The sequence below is a fragment of the Phyllostomus hastatus genome, unplaced genomic scaffold (assembly GCF_019186645.2).
Source record: "Phyllostomus hastatus isolate PE091 unplaced genomic scaffold, TTU_PhHast_1.1 phas_contig_283, whole genome shotgun sequence".
In the NCBI taxonomy this organism is placed as follows: Eukaryota; Metazoa; Chordata; class Mammalia; order Chiroptera; family Phyllostomidae; genus Phyllostomus; species Phyllostomus hastatus.
Genome location: NW_025333833.1, coordinates 429,631 through 450,517, shown reverse-complemented (window position 1 = coordinate 450,517; position 20,887 = coordinate 429,631). Strand labels below are relative to the sequence as shown.

The 20,887-nt window shown below is 55.8% G+C and overlaps 2 protein-coding genes across 3 annotated transcripts in view; both read right to left on the bottom strand.

The window, feature by feature from the left end:
- The window catches only part of ATF6 (activating transcription factor 6), a 54,559-nt gene extending 47,019 nt beyond the window's left edge, over positions 1-7,540 (bottom strand). For both annotated transcript variants that reach the window (XM_045838447.1, XM_045838448.1), the window contains exons 1-2: positions 7,400-7,540; positions 6,489-6,781 (exon numbers count right to left, since the gene is read on the bottom strand). In XM_045838447.1, coding sequence (XP_045694403.1) covers positions 6,489-6,540 — 52 coding nt within the window. In that variant the 5' untranslated portion in view covers positions 6,541-6,781; positions 7,400-7,540. The remainder of the gene's footprint in view (positions 1-6,488; positions 6,782-7,399) is intronic.
- A 4,775-nt stretch (positions 7,541-12,315) lies between these two features.
- On the bottom strand, positions 12,316-15,553 carry DUSP12 (dual specificity phosphatase 12). The gene is made up of 6 exons (XM_045838606.1): positions 15,264-15,553; positions 14,459-14,572; positions 14,252-14,370; positions 13,807-13,903; positions 13,318-13,504; positions 12,316-12,719 (listed from the first exon to the last, which is right to left on the bottom strand). The coding sequence occupies exons 1-6, from the start codon at positions 15,515-15,517 to the stop codon at positions 12,558-12,560; spliced, it is 933 nt and encodes a 310-aa protein (XP_045694562.1). The 5' UTR covers positions 15,518-15,553; the 3' UTR covers positions 12,316-12,557.
- Positions 15,554-20,887: the final 5,334 nt, after the last annotated feature.

The window sequence follows — 20,887 nt, the reverse complement described above, 5'->3', positions numbered from 1 at the left end:
GCTCTGACGTACGTGCCGCTGCCGGCGCGATTCTCATCTTGTGAGCGCAGTCTTTACACCAGGGTCTGGGGACCGGCCTCACGTCGCGTCGCGCGGGACTCACGGGGAGCAACCCTCCGGAACGGCCCTCCCCCGCCCCCGCCCCCGCCCCGGTTCTGAGACTGCCTCTGGCCCAGCACCAGGAGTGCCGGGCCGGTCAGCAGCGGGGACAGGAGAGGGCCAGGGCCGCCCGCGCCGGCAGTGACGGGACGGAGCGTTTTCTGCCTGAGCGATAAAGGGCTCGCACATCCACCCATTCAGGGTACTTCACCAAATCTAACGATCTCACTATCGACCCAGAAGTGCACGGACACAGAAAATAACCTTCCGTCAACCGGGCTGAAACTTTCCGTAGAGAAAGGTCAAGAAGCTGCTCAATCTGTACAGCGTTTCCCTGACACGTTCCGGACCCAGGTCTGCCCCCTGCGGTCCCGGCGCCGCGGCACCGAGACTGCCCGTGGTCTCCCCGTCGCGCATGCGCGGGATTGACGCTGCCCGCGCATCACCAACTCCACCAGCGCCAGAAACTTTTCACCGACCGCAGCCAAACAACCCACGCGCAAGAGAGGGTGCATGTGGTAAAGAGGACACTCCTCTCAGCTCTCGGGGAAACCGCCTCCCAGGGACAGGGCCCGACAGCAGCCACGGCCCTGCGCTCCGGCCCTGCGCTCCGGCCCAAGGACTGAGCGCCCGCCTCCCGGAGCGAGGTCTGCGGACGGCTCTTCGAGGGAGGGCTCGCTCTGGGCTGGAGCAGAGAAAGTACAAGATGAGACTGGCACATCTCGTGACAGAAAATGAGGAAATTCTCAGAGAACGGTGGGAACACGTCAAAAGCACGGAAGAGCTAGTATGAGTGGTCAAATCCAGGAAGACCTCAGCACCGAAGCAGGAGGGGGCCAGGGCACGACCCCCTGACCCCAGCGGAGCCAGCCCCCGTGACGAGTGCACACGCACACGGGCAGGCTCTCCCACGGTGCGACGTCCGTCACAAACGGAGATGGGACAGAGACGCCCCGCGTGGTTCCACAGGGGCAGCTCTGGAGGCCGCAGGTGCCAGTGGCGCCCAGGGCTGCTGGGCGCAGGTCTCTGGGGCCAGAGCAATGACATCATGGCAGATGTCCCCTCCCAAATCCTGACTGCACAGTGGAGAAACCGGGAAGCCACCGACGTGACCGCGCGATCAAGGTGACCGTCACCTCGGGACAGGTCGAGGGCGTGTGCTCAGATGGTCCTCAACTCGCTGAGACGAGGACAGCGCCGCGTCCTGGCACCCCTCCGTGGTGCACGCCGGCCCCCGGTCACGAGGGGCCAGGGAACAGGCCCCGTCCAGGGTGCCCCCAGCTCTTCAGGACGGTCCAGGCCACGAGAGACACGGCCGCGGAGCCGCCCCGGACGAGCGAGCGCAGAGCGTGTCTGCAGGGGGTGTCCTGGCCGGGAATGGAGAGGGCGAGGTGTGTGTGGCGGCCGTGGACCGGCGGCAGCGTTCCCGCCTGGCGGGGAGGGCGTGTGGCAGGAACGTGGGGCGCCCTTGGCTGGGGAGACCGAGTACAGTCTGCGGCGCTGAGAAGTGACGGGGCGACCCGTCTCGAGAGAGAAGTGGGCAAACGCGGCACAGTTTAACAGGGAGTCTGCGTGAGAGGCACGCATCAGCTCTTTGTCCTGTTCTTACAACTTTTCTGTGGGTTTGAAACTATTTCAAAACTCAAAATCTACCCCTGGCTGGCGTAGCTCCGTGGATGGAGCGGGGGCTGCGAACCAAAGCGTCGCAGGTTCGATTCCCAGCCAGGGTACATGCCTGGGTTGTGGGCCAGGTCCCCAGCAACCGCACATTGATGTTTCTCTCTGTCTCTTTCTCTCTCCCTTCCCTCTCTGAAAATAAAGAAATAAAATCTAAAAAAGAAAACAACAAAGCTGTAAAAAAAACCCCTCAAAATGTAAATTAAAGAGAGAGAGGGGTGTGTGTGTGTGTGTGTGTGTGTGTGTGTGTGTGTGTGTGTGCGTACAGATCCATAACCCACCAGCTTCTCGCCCCCACCGCTGCCGCTGCCAGCCGCCTGGACTCCTCCAGTGGCCCCCGAACAGACCCCTGCTCTGCGCCCGCCCATCTGTCAGTCCGCCTGCAGCAGCACGGCCACAGTGAGCCCCACGGCCCCAGGGTGTCAGTGGGAACCGGGGTTTTCATGGGGGGGAGAAACGCGTGGTCGGGCAGACGCGAGAACGGGCTCCAGCGGCAGCGCAGGCAGGAGCCCAGGCCTCCGGAGCCGCCCGCCTGCTTCCTCTGCTTCCGCGTTCGGAGGCCAGCCCTGGGGGTGGCCAGAGTCCCGTGCAGCCCGCAGCCCGCTGGGAGGCGGTGCGAGGAGGAGCTGTGGGTGGGAGGAGGGGACAGGAAGAGCGAGTGTGGCGGGACGGTGGCAGCTGGTGAATCTAGACGAAGGAAACGCAGGTGATTGCTGCTCAGACCTTTCAACTTTCCCGTGGTTGCTGAGCACTTAGGACCCCGACGGGGGTCCGGAAACACCTGCGTGTCAGTGCGGGGGGTCCCAGGAGTCATGGGGGCGTCCCTCCCGGCCACGCTGGCCCACACTGCTGACACGGAGGCTTCCCGCAGCAGCACGGCCGGCTGGGGAGGCGAGTGACCTCAGCTCGCTCGGCAAGCTTCCCGCCCGACCTCGCCCTGACCGTGTACCCATCCTTTCACCAACCGCTCGTCAGAAGGGTCACGGCAGCTGGAGTCCCTGCGGACATCCGCACGCGCTCTGGGGGGGGCGCGGGGTCCCGCCGCGGCGGGTCCAAGGGACGAGGGGAGGGACGAGAGTCGGTGAACACGCCACCCCCACCCAGAACTCTGCTGTGCAGTGAAGGACTGCAGCGGCAACAGGAGGGGGAGTGACATCCGAAGAGGGCCTGGGGTTCACCGTCTTCCCTCTCCAGGGGAGAAGCAGCAGTGGCGGGGCCGCGCTCTGGAAGTGGAGCACTGGATGGGGCGGGGGCGGGGCAGGTGACACTAGATGGGGTGGGGCCTGGAGGCCTGGAACCCCGAGGACTGGGGCCTGGCCCGTGCGAGGCGGCAAACAGCGTCCACAGGGAGGACGCAGTCCGAGGGAAACGGCAGCGCAGGCGAGAGCTCCTGATCGTGGTGCGCGTGTCTCGCACGGGGCTGGAAGGAAAGGCGGCGTCTGCGCAGGCTAACGGGGGGCGGGAGGCGGAGAAGGCAGGAGGGAAGGCAGGAGGAAGGGAAGACACGCCGACAAGCCACGAGCCTGTGACATCAGCCCTCGCCCTCACGCAGATGAAAACTGCCGCGAGGGACCACGGCACCGGCCGGACCGGCTAAATCCCCAGACACTGACCACACCCGGGCTGGTGGGGTGCGGGCGCTCGTTCTTTGCCGGCGAGCGTGCAGACCGGGGCGGCCACGCTGAAGACAGGGGCCAGTTCCGCACACGGCCAAACACACGTGACTCACCGCCCGGCCAGGCAGTCGCCCCCAGCCTTCACCCTGATGGTCTGAAGACTCGCATCCCCGCACACACCTGCACACAGACGTTTACAGCGGCCTTACATGTGACTGCCAGCACGTGGAAGCAGCCCAGACGCCCTTCGACAGGCAGCCGCATAAACAGCCGGTGTGCCGCGTCCTACCAGCATGCCCGTGCTGATGGCCCAGCCCCCGTGTGGTGGCGCCCAGAGGCAGGGCGGTCTGCAGGAGGCTCCGGGGTCGAATGAGGTCGTAAGGGTGGGGCTCCCATTACCTCCCGCAGGGCTGTGGCCCTTCTACACCCCAAAGATGTCCCCCTCCCTCCCCTTCTCTCCCCTCCTCTCTCTCCCTCCCAACTCTAAGACCTTCCAGAAACCACACACACTAGGGAGGCAGTGAACGGTCAGTGGTTACCTAGGAGGGAGGGCAGGCGGGTGGGCAGAGCACGGGCCAGCGAGCTCGGGGAGATGCCCTCTGTGACACTGTAACCGTGGGCCCGTGACACCCACCGTGCACTCGCCAGCACCCACAGAACGTCCGCTCAGAGTGCGCCTTCCTGTGCACCATGGACTCCAGTTAATGAGGGTGTGTCAGGACCGGCTCGTCAGGTGTCACAAGTGCACCACTGCCCGGTGTCTCCGTGGGGGGAAGGGTGTGTGCGGGGGTGAGTGTGGGATTCAGTGTGCTGTCCGCTCAGTTACTCTGTAAATCTAAATCTGTACTAAAAATGAAGTCCATTCACCATTAAAAATAACTGTGAAATTCAACTTCCAGTGTCCACAACAAAGTTGTAATCATGGTGGAGCTTAGGAATTGCAACGGAAACACGTGACTGAAAATATTCACTATCTGGACCTTCGCAGAAACTGTTTGCAAAATCCTGCTCTGCATTTCATCACCCAAGTTAAAGGGAGGGGGGCCCGCATCACGAGCTGTCCTGGGCTAATCAGTTCGGTTAAATCACCCAGTTGTCACAGTCACAAGCAGTACTAATTACATAAGCTGACTCTAAATTTAACTGCTCAGCTTCTAACAAACAAAACAAATCAATAAAGTACTCCCAGAAAAACAACCCACAGTCTCCTGAGAAACGCCAGCAGACAGAAGTGTTCCACTCTAGCGCCTGTGAAATCTCTCCAACGTACTCAGCACCCAAGGAGTCAGAATCACATCGTTCCACTGAGAGAAGGTTGCCAACGGTTTGAAGAGAAAGCCTGGAGAACCCGGGAAACGGCACGGCCCGGGAGGGCAGGGCAGGCCCCGACTCCAGGGCCCGAATGCCCCATGGAAGAACACTAAGACCAGCAGCCAGGGGTCGGGTCAGGCAGGACGGCGCAGCCTGGGCACCGGAAGACACACAGAGTGCGGTGCTCTCGGGAAGCGTCCCCACCACGGGCGGCTTCAGAAGCGCCCTGAACGGTCAGCAGTTTACTAGGTGAGACAGCAGCCCTGACGACCCAAGGTGACCGGGGATCTGGGTGAGAATCCCACCTGTAGACACAGCTTCCGGAAGTGGTCCAGCACAGAGACCGCAGCGCAGGCTGCGGAGGCGGGCAAGCCTGCTCCTGGTCCTGCTTCTGCCACTCACTGGCCGAGCACCAAGCACTCCTCCCCTCTCAGCCTCAGTTTACTCGTCTGGGAAACAACAGAACTCACTGCCCTGCTGGGGGATCAAGCTCAATGCTGCGCACAGGCGTTCACCGGGGTGCCTCACACAAATTCTGGGTGGCACCTGCTCCTGTTCTGCTGTCGAGCCTCAGAAAATACTCTTGGAATAGGCAGTCAAGTTCTTCCAGCAGCTCCTAGAAAATCTACCCAAGGGTTGAAACAAATCTTAACAGCACATAATCTAAAAGAAGTCCTGCCTTTGGAAAACCAAGTGAGGACTTCAGCTCAGTAAATGGAACTGAGCTCACACTCTTGCTACTGGGCATGGTGGTCCAAGGGGAAAGATGAAGGCCGTCTGGGTTACCTCCAAACTCCAAGGGGTGGGGGGAGATGGTGCAGGCTCAGTGGCCCCTCCGGGACCTACACAGTCCCCGATTCCCAAGGAAGCTGGAGAGCAGTACTGGCCTTAGGGCTCCGGATCACGAGGTGGACTTGGTTCCTCCGCGATGACCCCTTCACCCCTCCCCCGCCACAAAACCTGACAAACTCTGCGAATGAACTGCGTGTAACCAGGCAGCCCCCAGCTTTATCTGGGGAGCAGTGAAGGCTACACGGCGTGTGGGTCCACCCAGGTGAGCGGCCCGCGGCCAGGCGCACGGGTCTCTGCTTCTCTGCTAAGACAAACGACCTCAGCCCGGAGCCACAGTGGACGCTGCCAGACGAGCATCTGCTGCACACTCATTCTCGCGCACACACGCACACACGTGTACAGACACGCACACACGTGTACAGACACACACACGTACACATAGTGCACAAGTGTGAGGTACAAACGCGCACAGCACACGGACGGACACAGACACGTGCACAGACGTGCAAACACAGGAGCGCGCCCGCGCGCACGACCATCAGGCACGCGCAAGCACGTACCCATGTAGAACACAGGGTAGCACAGGTACACATACACACGTACGGCCCTGCGCGCGAGGACTCGTGCAGCACATAGGTACGCGCCGGCACACACACACAGAGACACAGAGACACACGTACAACCACGCGCCCACACTCCGCGGCAGTCACCCATCCCACGCTCCGCCACAGCGCTCCGGCCCCACGCCGCCGCGAATGACGCCGTCCTCGCCCCACAGAACCCCGCCCTACGAACCCCGGCCTGGTACGCGCCCAGGGGCCAGTGACACCGACAGTCCTCCCCCTCAGCAGCCGGCCGGCCACCCGCCGGCCCCCCAGGACCACGGACGCGAGCCACGCGCGGACTCGCTCCGGCAGACCGTCCCCACCTGTCACCGCCGTGGGCGGGGAGGGAGAAGCCCAGCCTCCCGGCCCTTCCTCGCACCCCACTCACCCCAATCCTCATCCGGCCGCAGGGCGAGCCCCGGGCTGAAGGGCGACTCCATGGTGCGGGCGGCGCGCCCGCGCCCCCAAACACGCGCTCCGGTTCCTGGAACTCAGCGACTAACGCCGGGACGGCGGCGACCAGCGGACAAAATGCAGCGCAACGCGCGGGCGCGACGGTGGCCGAAGGCGGACAAACCGCCTCAGCGCGCGAGGATCCCGTGCGAACCCGAGAGCGGACGTCCCGATCCGGCGACTCTGATCGCTCCGCTCCCTTCCGAGCTGGCAGCACTCTCCGTCCCGCTGTTCGGAGGGGAAAAGGAGACACGTGGTAAACAGCGCGCCGCTGAAACAAAAGCTATCGATAACATTCAAACGGAAAAGTCCATTCCCTCCTCTAATACTAAGCACGCTGCCGGGGGGTACTGGGAGGACCGGGCGACCCCTCCGTAAGTTACGTAATTGTCTGACCGCCGAGCGGTACACCCGAACCAGTGGCGAATAGTTCCCAACGTCCACTGAGGCTGAAAAATTAGAATTAAACCAGGAAAAGTGATGTCGCGCCGCGAACACGCGGGCTGGCTCCCTGAAAACGCCCGTCCTCGCAGGACCTCCCGGCCGCCCTGGAGGCGGAGAGCGAGTCGGGTGCAGGGTTTCCGAGGAACCCGCGGTCTACGCACCAGTCCTCCGCGGGGTGGCGGGGTCGCGGGGAGAGAAAGGCGCCCCGCACGGAGCCCCGGCCCGACCGCGAGGAGGACGGACGCGCGCAAACCAGCAACGGGGTCGGTCCCCGCGCCCAGGACGGGGAGGGCGACTCCGGGCCGGCGCGCCTCCACGCCGAGGTGCATTCCCTACCTTTTCAGGACCGAAACTCGGTTTCGGGCAGAAAAAGAGATCAACTCCGACCTAACTAACACTCACCTGAGTTTTACAAAACAGTTTCGAGAACGCCGCTGAATGGGATTTGTTCTTAACGCGTGTTCAGCGGGCAAAGTTTAAAACGCCCTCACCTTAAGAACACGTATCCCTTACCGCCCAGCGCAGTCTTTCCCACGGCCAAAAAAAAAAACAAAAAACACCGCTTCCCAGAACCCTCCGCGCGCCTGGTGGGGCGGTTGCCGCGGATTGCGTCGTCCGCCACCTGGAAACAGCTGGGGGCCCCCGCCCAGAGGGACCCCCCGCCCCCCGCCCCCGCCCCCCGCCGCCCCCCCCGCCGCCCCCCCTCCGCAGGTCCCCTTGCTGGACCTGGATTCTTGCGCGCATCGGTTGCCTGACCGCTGTTCATTAGGGTGTCGTTCACAACACTTTTATTCTCATGCAACTGCAAGTTCAAAAGTCGTCATGAAAACTAAAATCAAACCAGCAAAAGTTCTCTATTCTGTATCCACCCGACACCTTTTTTTTTTCCCACCGCCGTCTTTTTTAAATCACCGTGACTGAACTCCGGCAAGTTGGTTTTTTTTTTTAATTGTTATTCAAGTACAGTTTTCTGTAATTTTTTAACTTTCAAAAATGTTATCTTTTATTCAGAGATGATTATGAAATGAACACTTGTGTACCTATCACCAAAGACGAACAAATAAATATTAACACTTTCTATTTTCGCTTTCATAATGTAAGAAATTAAACACTAAACACAATGAAGTTAAACCTCACTTTTCCTTCCATCCACATAGGCAACGTCTTTATGAATTTTATGGGAATCATTCATTTTTATTTTTTATTTTATATGTTTAAATATGTTTATAGATACATATATTTAATGTGGTTTGGGGTGTTTTAAGAATAACGTAAATGTACTATGCTCTATTTTCCAAATCACTTTTCTTCTTCAACATCACTTCTGGATGATCTATCCATATGTAAACTGTTATATGGTATTTCCTTAAATTATATCACATTTTATATCTTCATTTTCCTGGTGGACATATGAATTGTTCAGTTTTTCACTGTTCCACAAAGTATATTTGTGTGTGAGTCTCCTCATGCATACATGAGGCATGTCTAAGATACATGCTAGGTCACGGAGTAGGAGTATTAATATTCGCCAAATTGAACCAGTTTGCATCCTGGCTGGCAGTGATGAGTCCCCTTCGCTCCACACTCTCACCCATACTAGACCTAGTCATACTTTTGTTTGTGAACGGTGTGTCTACAATTTACAATTTCCCAACAAGTACAGCTGTGACGCACCTTTCCATGCTCCTTAAACCTTACTTCCCTTCTGAGAATTTCCCATCCTTCTCTTTTATAAAATTTGCTGCTGAATTTCTATCACCGGTACATCGTTAAGACGGCTCACTCTGTTCCTTTAACTGGTGTGTGTGTGTGAATCCCTCCCAGTCCAACATGTCTTTGTTTACAGGGTTTTCGTCCTGTAGGTTTCCATTTCTGTGCAGTCAACATTTATCCATCTTTTTTTTTCTTATGATCTCTGCTATTTCTATCTTGCTAAAGAAACCCTTCCCACTCCTGAGGTCATTAAGATTTTTAAAATATTCTTTTCATAATTTTAGGGGTTTTTGCACATTTTTCTAATTTGGTTATTGCTGGGGTATAGTAAATTATTGATTTTTATACAGTAAATTTGTATCCAAAACTCCTGCTGAATTATGTGATTCTATTATTGTCTGAAAATTTTCTAGGATTTTCTATGTAGAGTAACTTGTATGCAAACACTAACATGATAAAGTCTGGTTTATGTAACATTGTGACCTTTTTAAAAATTAACCTTCAATGTAGAAAATCTTAAACATACAGGACAGGAACCTGTCACTTGTCCTGCAGAAGTTCCCACACGGTGGTTCTGCTGGTTGTGTCCTCATGGCAATTTGTCCCTGTAAACTGCCAGTTAGATCTAGAACTTAGATTAGATGGTTTTGCTTTTGTTACTTTTCTCTAAAATTTGCAAGAATACTTCACAGCATCCTATCGGGAGGCACATAATTTCTAATTATCTCACTTTTAGAAAAGTTAAGATTTATTGGTCAGGCTTTTTTCTTTTTAAGTCTGCAACTTTTTCTTCTTCTTTTATTGCAATGGCTAGGACCACTACTACAGTACTGACAGTACAGGCAATAGTAAGCATCTTTTTCCTTGTCCCCAGCTTTAACATGAATATTTTAAGTTTTACCATTAAATAAGACTTCTTTTCTGGATGAAAAATTGAAAATAAAAGTAGTCTGAACCCTGCAAATATTGGTGGGGTGTCCAACTAGTGGATTTATAACTATTTTTAAAAATGCATTACACCCAGGCTGGTGTAGCTCAGTGGATTGAGTGCGGGCTGGGAACCAAAGTGTCGCAGGTTCGATTCCCAGTCAGGGCACATGCCTGGGTTGCAGGCCATGGCCCCCAGCAACCGCACATGGATGTTTCTCTCTCTCTTTCTCCCTCCCTTCCCTCTCTAAAAATAAATAAAATCTTTTTAAAAAAGCTTTAAAAAATTGCATTTCACCAGTTCTACTAGATTTTACATTTTCAGTAAGACGTCTTCAAGACACGTATCACCCTGAAGTGGGAACCCAAGCACAGAACAGAGAGGTTAGGAGCGCAGATTTGGGAGTGAGACAGATCTTGGTTCTGGTGTAGGTTCAACCATTTGCTAGCAATGCAACTTGGAGGAAGTGGCTTACTCCTAAGCTCCAACTTCACCTGTACACTGGGAAGAACAGGATCGATTTCAAAGGGCTGTTGTGAGGATGAAACTGGATGGCACTCATTAAGTGCGTAGCGTAGTGACTGGCACGTGGTAAGTGTTCAATAAAGTGCAGCTGCTTTCAAGGACGAACTGTCGCATGCTGCTTGCTAGGCATCATCCCAAATCCTTTACGTGCGTCGTATCACAAAAATCCTCACGACCTGAACGTGGACACCAGGAGCATCTTCATTTTGCGTAAGAAAGAATGAAGGCTCGAGCAAGTGAAACGACCCTGTAAGGAGAGGCCCTCGGTTTTCAAAAGGACCGCTTGCTCACTCCCAGGAAGAGCCAGCATTGCCAGCGCCCAGGGCCTCACTTCCTGTCAGTGCTGTTTCCCCTGCCCTGAGCCTTGGAAATGGGTCATGTCGCTGCTCACGGCAGATGTGTAAACCCAAACGCTCTGAGCTGGTTTCCCAAATATCAAAAAAGGAACAGTTCCAATTGTTTTTGTTCTTAGAACAAAGGCCAAGGCATTTTCTTTCTACCTACCCCCCAAAAGGTAACCATTAAAGGACTTTAAATCTGAAAATTCTGTTTAGTGTTTCACAAAACTTCCAAATCCACATGAAGTTTCCCCCAACGCACGCCTCACTGGCAAATACAAAATATCTTTCAAAAGAATGTATTCTTGTGCCTGTATCTCCCGGCTACACTATAGATTCCCAGAAGGCAGGGGTTTCCCTAGTTTGTTCACTACGTCACCCAGGGCAGCGTACACACGGGTGCTCAGACCAGCGTACACACGGGTGCTCAGACCAGCGTACACACGGGTGCTTGGGTCAGCGTACACACAGGTGCTCAGGTCAGCATACACACGGGTGCTCAGACCAGCATACACACGGGTGCTCAGACCAGCGTACACACGGGTGCTTGGGTCAGCGTACACACAGGTGCTTGGGTCAGCGTACACACAGGTGCTCAGGTCAGCATACACACAGGTGCCCAGGAAACATGGGGTGCAGCAAGAACAGGCCTTGCGGTTGTTCGTGTAGAAAATAACTGATGTCACAATAATACAAGAGTCAACTGCGTCTTGCTTCCTCACAGCTATCAATCTACTTTCGCTCCGCCCTGTATTTCCTGAACTGGCAAAGGTAAACTTAAGTAAAATCTATGTAAGTTTCTCAGTGCTGTGCGACAGAGAGGTGTTCATTGGAGCCACATGAAACTGCGGCAACTCACGACGTTTCACCTCCGGAGACGGCAGCTTCATGTGGCTCTGCCCAGCTGGTTTTCAAAGGCTTTCTACAGTGCAGTATCATGAAGCACAGTGTGAAGGCTAGGGCAGAAATGGAGAAATTTATTCTCCTAAGAAAAATGTATTCGACAGGAGTTGCCGAAGGCTTCAGGCCATGTGTTGAGATCCCCCACCTCCCACACAACCAAAAACACATGCGGCATTTGGCAGGATCATTCCCACTGCTCGGGTCTGCATCTGAAACACTGCCCGCTCGCTCTGGTGTCTGTATTCACACAGACACACTCACACATGTAAATACGCGAAATGTCTTAAGAACATGGGCTCTGTTTCTCTTTATTGCCTAAGTCTGATTTCATGGAAGTGTTCAAGTATCTAATTTGGTCCAATTCCAACTATTTGTAATGAGTTAAAGAGTTCCAATTTCCAGAAATCACGCTGACAAGGTAACCTGGACACATTCCCTTCTAGCACTCTAACTCATCAAGCTTAAGAAGTCACTGATCAGCAGCTGTTCCACACTTATTTTCCTTGTCGCTAGAAACACACCTAACATCAGTGTGTTTCAGCAGACGGCTTAACTAGGCATCTCAAACACACTTTTCTAAAATACTAGGTAACTGAGCTTCCTGCAGCGACTGACAGAAAAGCCCCACTGAAACGAGGGTTTCCCTCGTGGCCTTTCCAGCTACATTTCCCAAAAATCCAGCCATGCAGAGATTTACTGTCCCTTAAAAGAGAGGGAGAGCAATAAATGTCCAACTAGATCCCAACGGATCTGCTCTACACCCCCCGACATAAAAGAACAGCTCGCCGGTTCGATTCCCAGACAGGGCACACGCCTGGGGTGCGGCCCTGGTCCCCACGAGGGGCATATGCAAGGGGCAACCGATCGACGTTTCTCTCCCTCTCTCTAAAACTAAATAAATAAAACAGAAATTATCTGGATTATAGAAGATTTTAATATCAAATAAAGTATAATTTACGAGACCGAAAAGTTTTGACTTCCATGTGAAGTATTCTACTTAACCACAGTGTCCAAGTCACATCGCGTGGTTTCATCTTCTCACATTTCCGGTGAACGCTGACGGCCCAAACGCCAGACGTTCTGTGTGAACGGCGAGAAGCCAGGAGCCCGTGTGGACCGGCCAGTCCCTCTCCAGCTGGGAAGCGTCGCCAGTTCACGCTCTTCTCGCCGGTGGCCCCAGGGCGGGCAGCGCTTTCACCTCGTCCACCCGGTTCTTGTGGATCTGGAAGGCGGGCGTTACCCACCTGCCGCAGGAGCACTGCTCGCCGCACCAGTTGAAAGACCCCAGCTTGGCGTGGCATTTGGGGCACAGAAGCTGAAATCAAGCGAATGAATTACTTCATTCATTCACTTTTGTACAGAGCAATTCTCGCTGGCACCATAGGATATAAAAACAAGACACAGCCTGTACCTTCAAGAAGTCCATGACCTCATCAGTGAGATAAGATGGTACGCGACTGACTACAACGGCTGTGGGAAGAAGCACGTTGTACCCTGGCAGGTCCTCGGAAAAACTGACTAATTAGAGCTCAAGGGAGGAACGGTCAAGCATCAGACGTGAAACACGAGGTTTCATGGATGTGGCACGTGTGCTGGCCTTTAGGCCAGTCTGCCCGTGGAGATTTCAAACGAAAACCATCACAGCTGAAGGGCAGGAAGTCATGTTAGGATTGGCACGGCCTATTCCTTGCTGGGACCAACAGCCTATAGCTCAGCCCTCAGATCCCTGCCTGCTGAAAAACAAACAAACTGATACTCCAGGAAAACCGATCAGTCCAAAAATGCTTAACAAGTTTATTCTATCTGCTTCCAGCGTATCTACAGCAAAACTCTAGTTAAAATATGGTTTAAAATGCAAGAAGAAACAACATGTAAGCGACTCGATGAAGCTAGAAGATAAGGCGAGTCCTCACCTGTCCGTCCATCACTCCCAGCAGGGCGGGCTCCATCCACTGCACAGGCTCCACGAAGTGCGAGGTGCAGGGGGCGGGGCCCCCCGAGATGCGCGGGAGAGCTGGCGCTGGTCTCTTGTGGGCAAAGGCCACGGGCCCACTTCCTTCCTTGTGGTCCAAAATGCTGGAACTTCGAAATAAAGAGCGCCTGCAGCCCCCAAACAAAACAGAACAAAAAGAAAAGGGAAAACAGATGAAACGTGCAGTACTCCCTGAAGGACAAAACAATGGACACTGACTGTGCTGCTTTAATTTTCGACAGTCCCTACCAGCGACCTGATTGCTTTTACCGCTGAGAACTGACGTTCTTGAAAGCAGATTCAAATCTGAAATGTCTGTAGCATCCGGCTAAGCAAAGCCTTCCCACAGAGATGTAAGAAACTGAAATTTTCCACACCCTTCAGCTGCAAAGACAAGGTAAAAATCTCTGGAAAATACAAACTATTTTACCTGCACTTCCTGCATTTATAGAGAACCTCATCGTTCGGTCCTGGTGAAACCGTCGTCGGGTCGACTGCGAAGAGTTCTTGAGGTAAGTTCTGCAGCTCTACACGACAATGAAAATGTGTCCATTGGTTGAAATCAACTCTGCATTTTCAGACAAAATTCAATTAATGTCAGGATGAGGCAACAAACGCTAACCTCAGAAATTTAAACAAACAAACAAAAACAGGCCTCCAGCTTTGAGGAAGCAGGATGAGCCAGGAGAACCCTCAGGTTCTGGGCACTGGCTGCCTGAGCTCAAATCCCAGCCCACCCCTCACAATCCGCTGTGACCTAGAACTAGGTATTTTTTGCTAAACCGCAGTGCAGAAAGGAAAAGGGATTGCTGGAAAATGAGATAATGCACCAGCTTCTAGAAAGGTCCCAATACATACTAGCAACTATTACTAACCTGGATACTTCTCTGTAACCTTTTGTAAACGGTACTGTTTATAAACCGCACTGGAGGTGTCCACTTCGCACCCCATGGCCTGGTATAACCTCAGCTGCCACTCAAACCCCTCATTCATCCTGAAAGGGCAAACACAAAGCTAAGTTTTCTTTAAAGAAATAAAAACACACCACAAAAGCAGAACGATTATGCCCACCAAAAGCTCACTTAGCCGCGGGCTGGATCGTCTGGAGGTTTTCGTAGGCTTTTTCAAAGGAGAGCTGCTCAGTCTTCATCAGAAAGGCGGTCATTACAGCCACACTTCGACTGACTCCGGCATGACTTAACATGAAGTAGAAAACAGCAGCACTTTAAAAAACAAACAAACAAACAAACAAACAACACAGCAGTATCCTACTAACGGTAAATTTCAGGCCCAGGGTCTGCTTCAAACGCTTTGCCTCTGAAATACTTCCCACGTGCAGAAGAATTATTCCTTCATGCCCTCACTCCTTTTGAATTGTGAACCATGTGCGTGTATCAGGGAGCTATCCAAATGGAATTACAGTGATTTTTTAAATTTCACAGTGGCTGCGGAACATCTCCTGGGCTGCTGGCGGGAAGGGCCCAGGAGACCTGGGCTCGGGCTGCCCTCCGGTCCCCCGCGTCGTCCAGACTCCGCGAGTTCTGCCGCGGATGTCACGCTGCAACCCGGCCCGAAGGGGTCGCCGAGGGCCCCCAAGCACCCGTCACGGCCGCCCCCTCTCCGCCCAGGGCACGGCTCGGGGACCCCGTGTGTCCTCGGCGACCGTTCCCTCCCGATTCCGCTGCACCGGCCCCCGCGCCCGGGACCCACCGAACACCCCGCGGCCGGCGCGGGAGCCTCCGGCGCGCCCCCGCCCGCGTCGCCGTCACCGCCCGGGCCTCGTCCGCTGAGGACCCCACCCCCACCCCCACCCCCACCCCAGAAGAGCTGCCGAGCGAACCCTCCGGCCGGGCGCGCACGGCTGAGGCCCCCCGCGAGCCCGCTCACCAGCGCACCAGCACCCCGCGGCCCTCGGCGCGCGCCTGGAGCACGAAGGCCACGCAGCGGTCCAGGCGGCTCAGCAGGTCCGTCCCGGGCTCGTCCAGCGCGGGCACGAAGAGCTGCCGCAGGTCCGGCGCCTGCAGGGCGGGCTCCTCCGCGTCCACCGTCAGCACGGCCCCGACGCCCGCCTCCCTCAGGCCGCCCGGCTCCGCCGCGGCCGCCGCCCCGCCCAGGTACAGCCCGGGCCGCACCTGCAGCATCCCGGCCGCGGCCGACGTGGTGGCGCCCCGGCCTGCGGCGGCGCCTGCCACCGAGGGGCGGCTGCCGCGGCTAGAGCGGCCCCGCCGCCCGCACTGCGCAGCAGCGCCCTCGGAGGACCCGGCCGTGCGCGGCAGTGCGGCCCCGGGGGAGCGCTGGTTCCGCCCGGACCCCCGGCCGATCCCAACTTCGAGCGCAGAAGAAACCTCCCCAAACGCGAGGCTCCTCGGCATTTGGAGCTGGGACCCCCCGCCCTTTCCGCAGCAGCCATCGAAGTCGGCTTCGAAACGCTGGTCCCGCCGACGGAATCAGCAGCATCGTTTCATGCATTTAAAGTAGAATGTTGCTTCCAGTGCTTCTAGAGCCATTGTTTGCAGTTCCTCTCCTGCTATTCCTTTCCCCGTCTTTTGCCCAGTTTTTCACTGGTGCGTGAATCCTGTTCTGTTGCTCTCTGCTGTTCTATATTTTAAGGTATTAATCCCGTGTCTTTTCAAGAAAGATGGGGCCACGGCCAGAGGGAAACCTGGACTAAAGGGATGTTTCTTTTTCTCCCCCCTCACCCCGCAGGAAGACTTCAACCTTTTTTTTAAAGTACAGGGAAAACCAGGACAGAGGGAGGAGCCACAGACACAGGGCGCCGGGACGAATTGAGGGGCGGGGAGGTGCAGGTGCAAGGCGGCAGGAAGTCACAGGAGCTCTCTTCTGATGGCTCCTTTTTCTGGGTGAAGAACCCAGTTCACACGCTGAGAGTGAGGACAGAGGTTTGAGGAGAATAGCCAGCTTCAGGGGGGAAATGCCTGAAAAGATTGGAGAATATACGTGGAAGCTGACCTGTGGCATTGTCACGGGGGAGGGGCCTGGACAGAGGCAGGTCTCCCCCGCACAGTCTGCAGTGCGTGGGTGCTCGACTTCCTGCAGGAAAGAATGCAAGGCAGGGGTCCAGGTGAGTCTGAAAGCACGTTTACTAAAGCTGGAGGCGGTGAGAGGCAAGATCACAGCAGCCGGAGTGAGCCACGCTGGGCTTCGTGGGCTCGGGACACAAGTTACCCCTGAGGCAAGAGGAGGGCCCTTGGGGGCGGGTCCAGGGGGTGAGCCCAGGGCAAGCTGCCCTGCTCACTGCTCTTGTGGGGTCCCTCAGAGTCAGGAGAGAGAAAGCCAAAGCCCATGCCTGGGAAAGGGGGGTGCAGGTAGGCTCAAGGGAGAGCCCACACTGAGTCCTTTGTCTTGGGGGCTCTTATCTGCTTTCTGAAGGCGGGACTTTTAGGGGAGACCTCAGGGAAGGTCTCTACAGACTGTTCAACAGCGTCCAGGTGGGTTCTTCAGCATGCTGATGCATCAAAATGTGCGTATAGGGAGTCTGGGGTCATTCTCTGGCCAGGTTCACTGCTTCGCTTTTATCTTGGATGCGTGTGACTCTAACTGGTTTGTTGGTTTGTTTGTTGGTTTGTTTGCTTATTCCCCTGACTTCCCCCGTGCCGGGGTCTGGCGGCACTCATGGCACTGACCGGGTCTCTGTTCTCTCTCCCCGCCCGGGGTGGTTGAGGCTCCTTGCCCTCTGGCTGGGGAGGAGAGGTACACACCGTCTGCTCCCAAGAGTCCTGGTCTGCGAAGATAAGATCTTTCGATTTATTACCGGGCTGTGAATTGCTCAACTTTGTTTAACTCCCTTGTCTCAGTTCTCCTCATTCCACTTGCCCAGGAACTCCCTGGCTTCTTCCCACCCTGCCTCAGCAGGCAGCCAGGGGCCGGGCAGCATTCGCCAGTCAGCGACCAGGTCACGGAGACAAAGGGCTTCCGTGCAACGAGGGGTTGACCCCGAGGGCCCAGTGGCTGCAGCTCTGCGCATTCCAGAAAGCCTGTTTTCTGGAAGACTGGCCTGACCGGCTCCGGCTCCGGGAGATGACCCTGGGGCCTGCTGAGGTGCCTGCTGGTCAGACCCCTGGGGGCTGCAGTGATGAGGTTGGGTGTGCCTCTGTGACTGTCCCCCAGGGAAGGCCCTGAACCCCAGGCTTCAGTGAGCTTCCTGTTGGGCAAAATTTTTAAAAAATGCTGAAAGATGTTTCCCAAAGTGTCCAGTGGTTATTTCTGGGAGCTGGCATGTGGGAGTCCTATGACAGGATTTGTACGACTTCTCTCCGTGTAGTTTTTATTTCTTTCGACCAGTATTATTAAAACGGCTTACTGTTGGCAATGATAGATATTTATATTCTGGAACAGGGAGGGAGGGAAACTGTTAAGGGTTCATGTCTCGGACATTTTATTAAGGATCCTAAGCATTCCCTCAACTTTATTGGTTTTCTGTTCGAAGTGAGCTTTCCCTGCTCAGCTCCCTCAGATGACCGGAAGCTCCTTCAAGGATGGGAGTAGGCACGTGTCTGAATTGTCAGTGAATTGTTACCCAGGGAGCCTGGACAAGTGTGGAAACTGGGCTCATAGAACATGCCTTCGTTGGAGGCCGAAGTGTCTTTTCCAGTGTCTGTATTTGTACTCTTGACCACTAGGTGGCGCCATTTCTCTTTCCAGGAGATGAACGAGAGGGACTCCCCCCCCCCCCACAAAAAACTGGAATTTATTTATAAAAATTGTGTATTCATTCTTACATGCCTAAACTTCAGTCACCTTCAAAGTACTCTGCATTTGAAGCAATACACCTATCGAGACTTTTTTCCCACTGCTCAAAACCATTTTCGAACTCATCAATTTTGATGTCTTTTAGTGCTTCTGCTGTTTCCACTTTGGCAAAACGTTTCCCTCTGAGGACTTTCCTCATCCGGGAAATAACAAAAGTGGCCGCGGCTGAGATCAGGTGAATAGGGAGGGTAGGGCACGGGGTCCATGCCCGTGCCGTTTTGGGTCAAAAACTGCTGAACACTCAGTGTGGTGCGGGCAGGGGTGCTTGTAAATCGCCGATCGTGAAATGGGCAAAGGCGTTGAAAGAGTCTTCAAAAAAAATTCGCTGAAGCTGAACGCAGCCTCTCACAACAACGCCAGCTGGTGCACGGACACAGGTGGGTTCCCAGAGCACTCACCAGGTGGGGGACGTCTGTAGGACAAGGGGCCTGCCCCGAAGATAATTCTGGGTTTGGGGGGGGTCTCCCCTTGTGTTTTCAGCACCTCCCTTGAAAGAGGGGGAAATGAACGCGGGAGCCTGTAAGAAGAGCAGGTTGGGTCTAGGGAAGGAAATGCCATGTTCAGGGAGGGGCTGGGTTGCGTCCTGTCGAGGAGAGGACGCAGACCCTCGGTCCTTGGGTTAGCACACACACCACGCGCACTCCCATTTTATCGCGGGCACACCGCAAGCTTGACAAGCCCGGGTTAAGTGAAAAATTCTCACAATCGCAAAAAGACCATGGATATGTTGTCGCTTGCGTGCGAAGAAGACACCCATTTCGAGTGACGTGGCCTGAGCACCTCCCCAACTCCCCACCCTTTGGCCACAGTCACATGTGTGATTTTCATGTTCATTTTCATGTTTCAAAACGTGTGCTGGGAAATGTGTGGGGAAATTTCCCCTCCCCGTCCCGTCACCTCCCCATCGCAGCCCAGGTTCCTCTTTCCGACTCCAGCCCACTGTCCAGACCTGCCCACACCCACTGAGTCACCAGCAAGTGTTTGGGGGGGGGGAAGCTCCTGGACACTCGGGAAGAAGCACACGGAACCTACTTCGAGGCCTTTGAATAAAAAAGGTATAAATGCGCGGTAACAACATATTCTGCCGTTTTTTTCTGTGCTTGTGAACAGTGGTGAGCTCAGATCGTCTCGGGGCCACAGTCTGAAGCCAGAGGAAACCTCGGTCGGAGGGCAGAGTGGCGTCCGGCTCAGCGCCTCCTGACGTGTGTCCATGTGCCTTCAGAACACTGTGTGACTTCTCTGAGTATCGGTTCCTTCTGCTGCAGCACACATAGGAGGCGGTGCGGGCCCTATGCAGAGTTTTAACGAGCATCCGCTGTCACCCTGTTGTCACCACTGGTGTCCAGCTGGACAGATGCTGAGACTAGACACGCAGCTGGAGAACCCGGGGAGCGGGACCCTCTTCGCTTCCCGCGGACACTCCGGCCTCCCACCCTCGGGGGATCGTAGGGCTCACTGTGCTCCGCCAAGTGGGGTGAACGCTCGTCCCTCCCCCCCTCTGGCACCGGGTTCTGGGGGTGGGGAGCAGGGCACAGGAGTCAGTCTAACTGGGTAGTGGGCCCATCAGAGCCGCTGAAAGCTTGGGGTGTTGATGGGTCACTTACACGGTCGGTCCCCACCCCCAGCTCCTGCTCATAACCCCAGGGGCACGAAGAAGCTCTCTCTCTTGGGTGTGACCCGCACTCACACGGAGCACTCGCCTGTCCACTCCACAGCCACGGGGGCTCACACACAAGCTGAGGGGGCGGGGGTGGGGTTGTATGCAGCAGCACGGCCGTGGGTGGCAGCTGCAAACACACGCTAAGCTGGCCGGAGGCTGGACAGGACTGGACTGGACTGGACTTTCCTACGGAGCAGAAATCCTGGGCGCTGGCCCCCGTCTGTCCTGGCCGTACTGAAGACGAGGCTGGCCTTCTTCCACGGGGAGACGGACCGGGATGGGACGGCGGAAGTCAGGAGAGGAAGCCCCTTCGTTGCACATCGTCGCCAAACCACCGGCCCTCCCACGTGGGGCTCAGGAAATCCTTTCGCTCCCGACACCGCAAGAACCCCCACTGTCACCACCGGGGGAGAAAGACGGCCCGGGCTGAGCCCCTGCTCCCGAGGCAGCTCAGAGGGTCAGAGCAGAGGCCGAGCGGGGGCGGGAGGGTCGCTGCCCTGCTGGGAAGCTGTGGAGCAGACAGGAACCCCTGAACCCGGGCAGCCCGGGGACCCATGCTGCCGACCACGAAGGGGAAGCCGGCCCCAACCGCCCACCCTGCTGCCACTGAGTGTCTCAGTCCAGCCACTGGTTTAGCGCCCGCGTCCCGGTGAAGATGCGCCCCCCTTCCCTAGAAGGGCGCTTATCGTCGGGGTTCTGAGGGAGCAGCCTCAGCTCCACAAACTCGGGGACCAGAGGGGACAGGAGGGACCGACGCGCCTCTGGTCTGCAGGGACAGCGCGGTCCACTGACTCAGCGACTGCCCTGCCTGACCCCCGACGTTTGCAAAGTCATCAGGTTGTGAGACACACGGGCGGGAAGTGGATGTGGCACGGGAGCTGTGCTCCCGGTTCCTCTGTGACGCAAGGAGAAGCTGGTCAGCAGTCAGCGGAGCGGGTGCGGCGACCGCAGCCACGCCCGAGTGTCCCTGTGGGACCTTGCGCTGCAGGGCTGCGCCCCCCCCCCACTTTCCCCCAGGGCACAGAAGGCGGGGTGGTGGTCCTGCTGTCCCTCCCAGCTTTGTCCCACCCCCGCAGCTCTT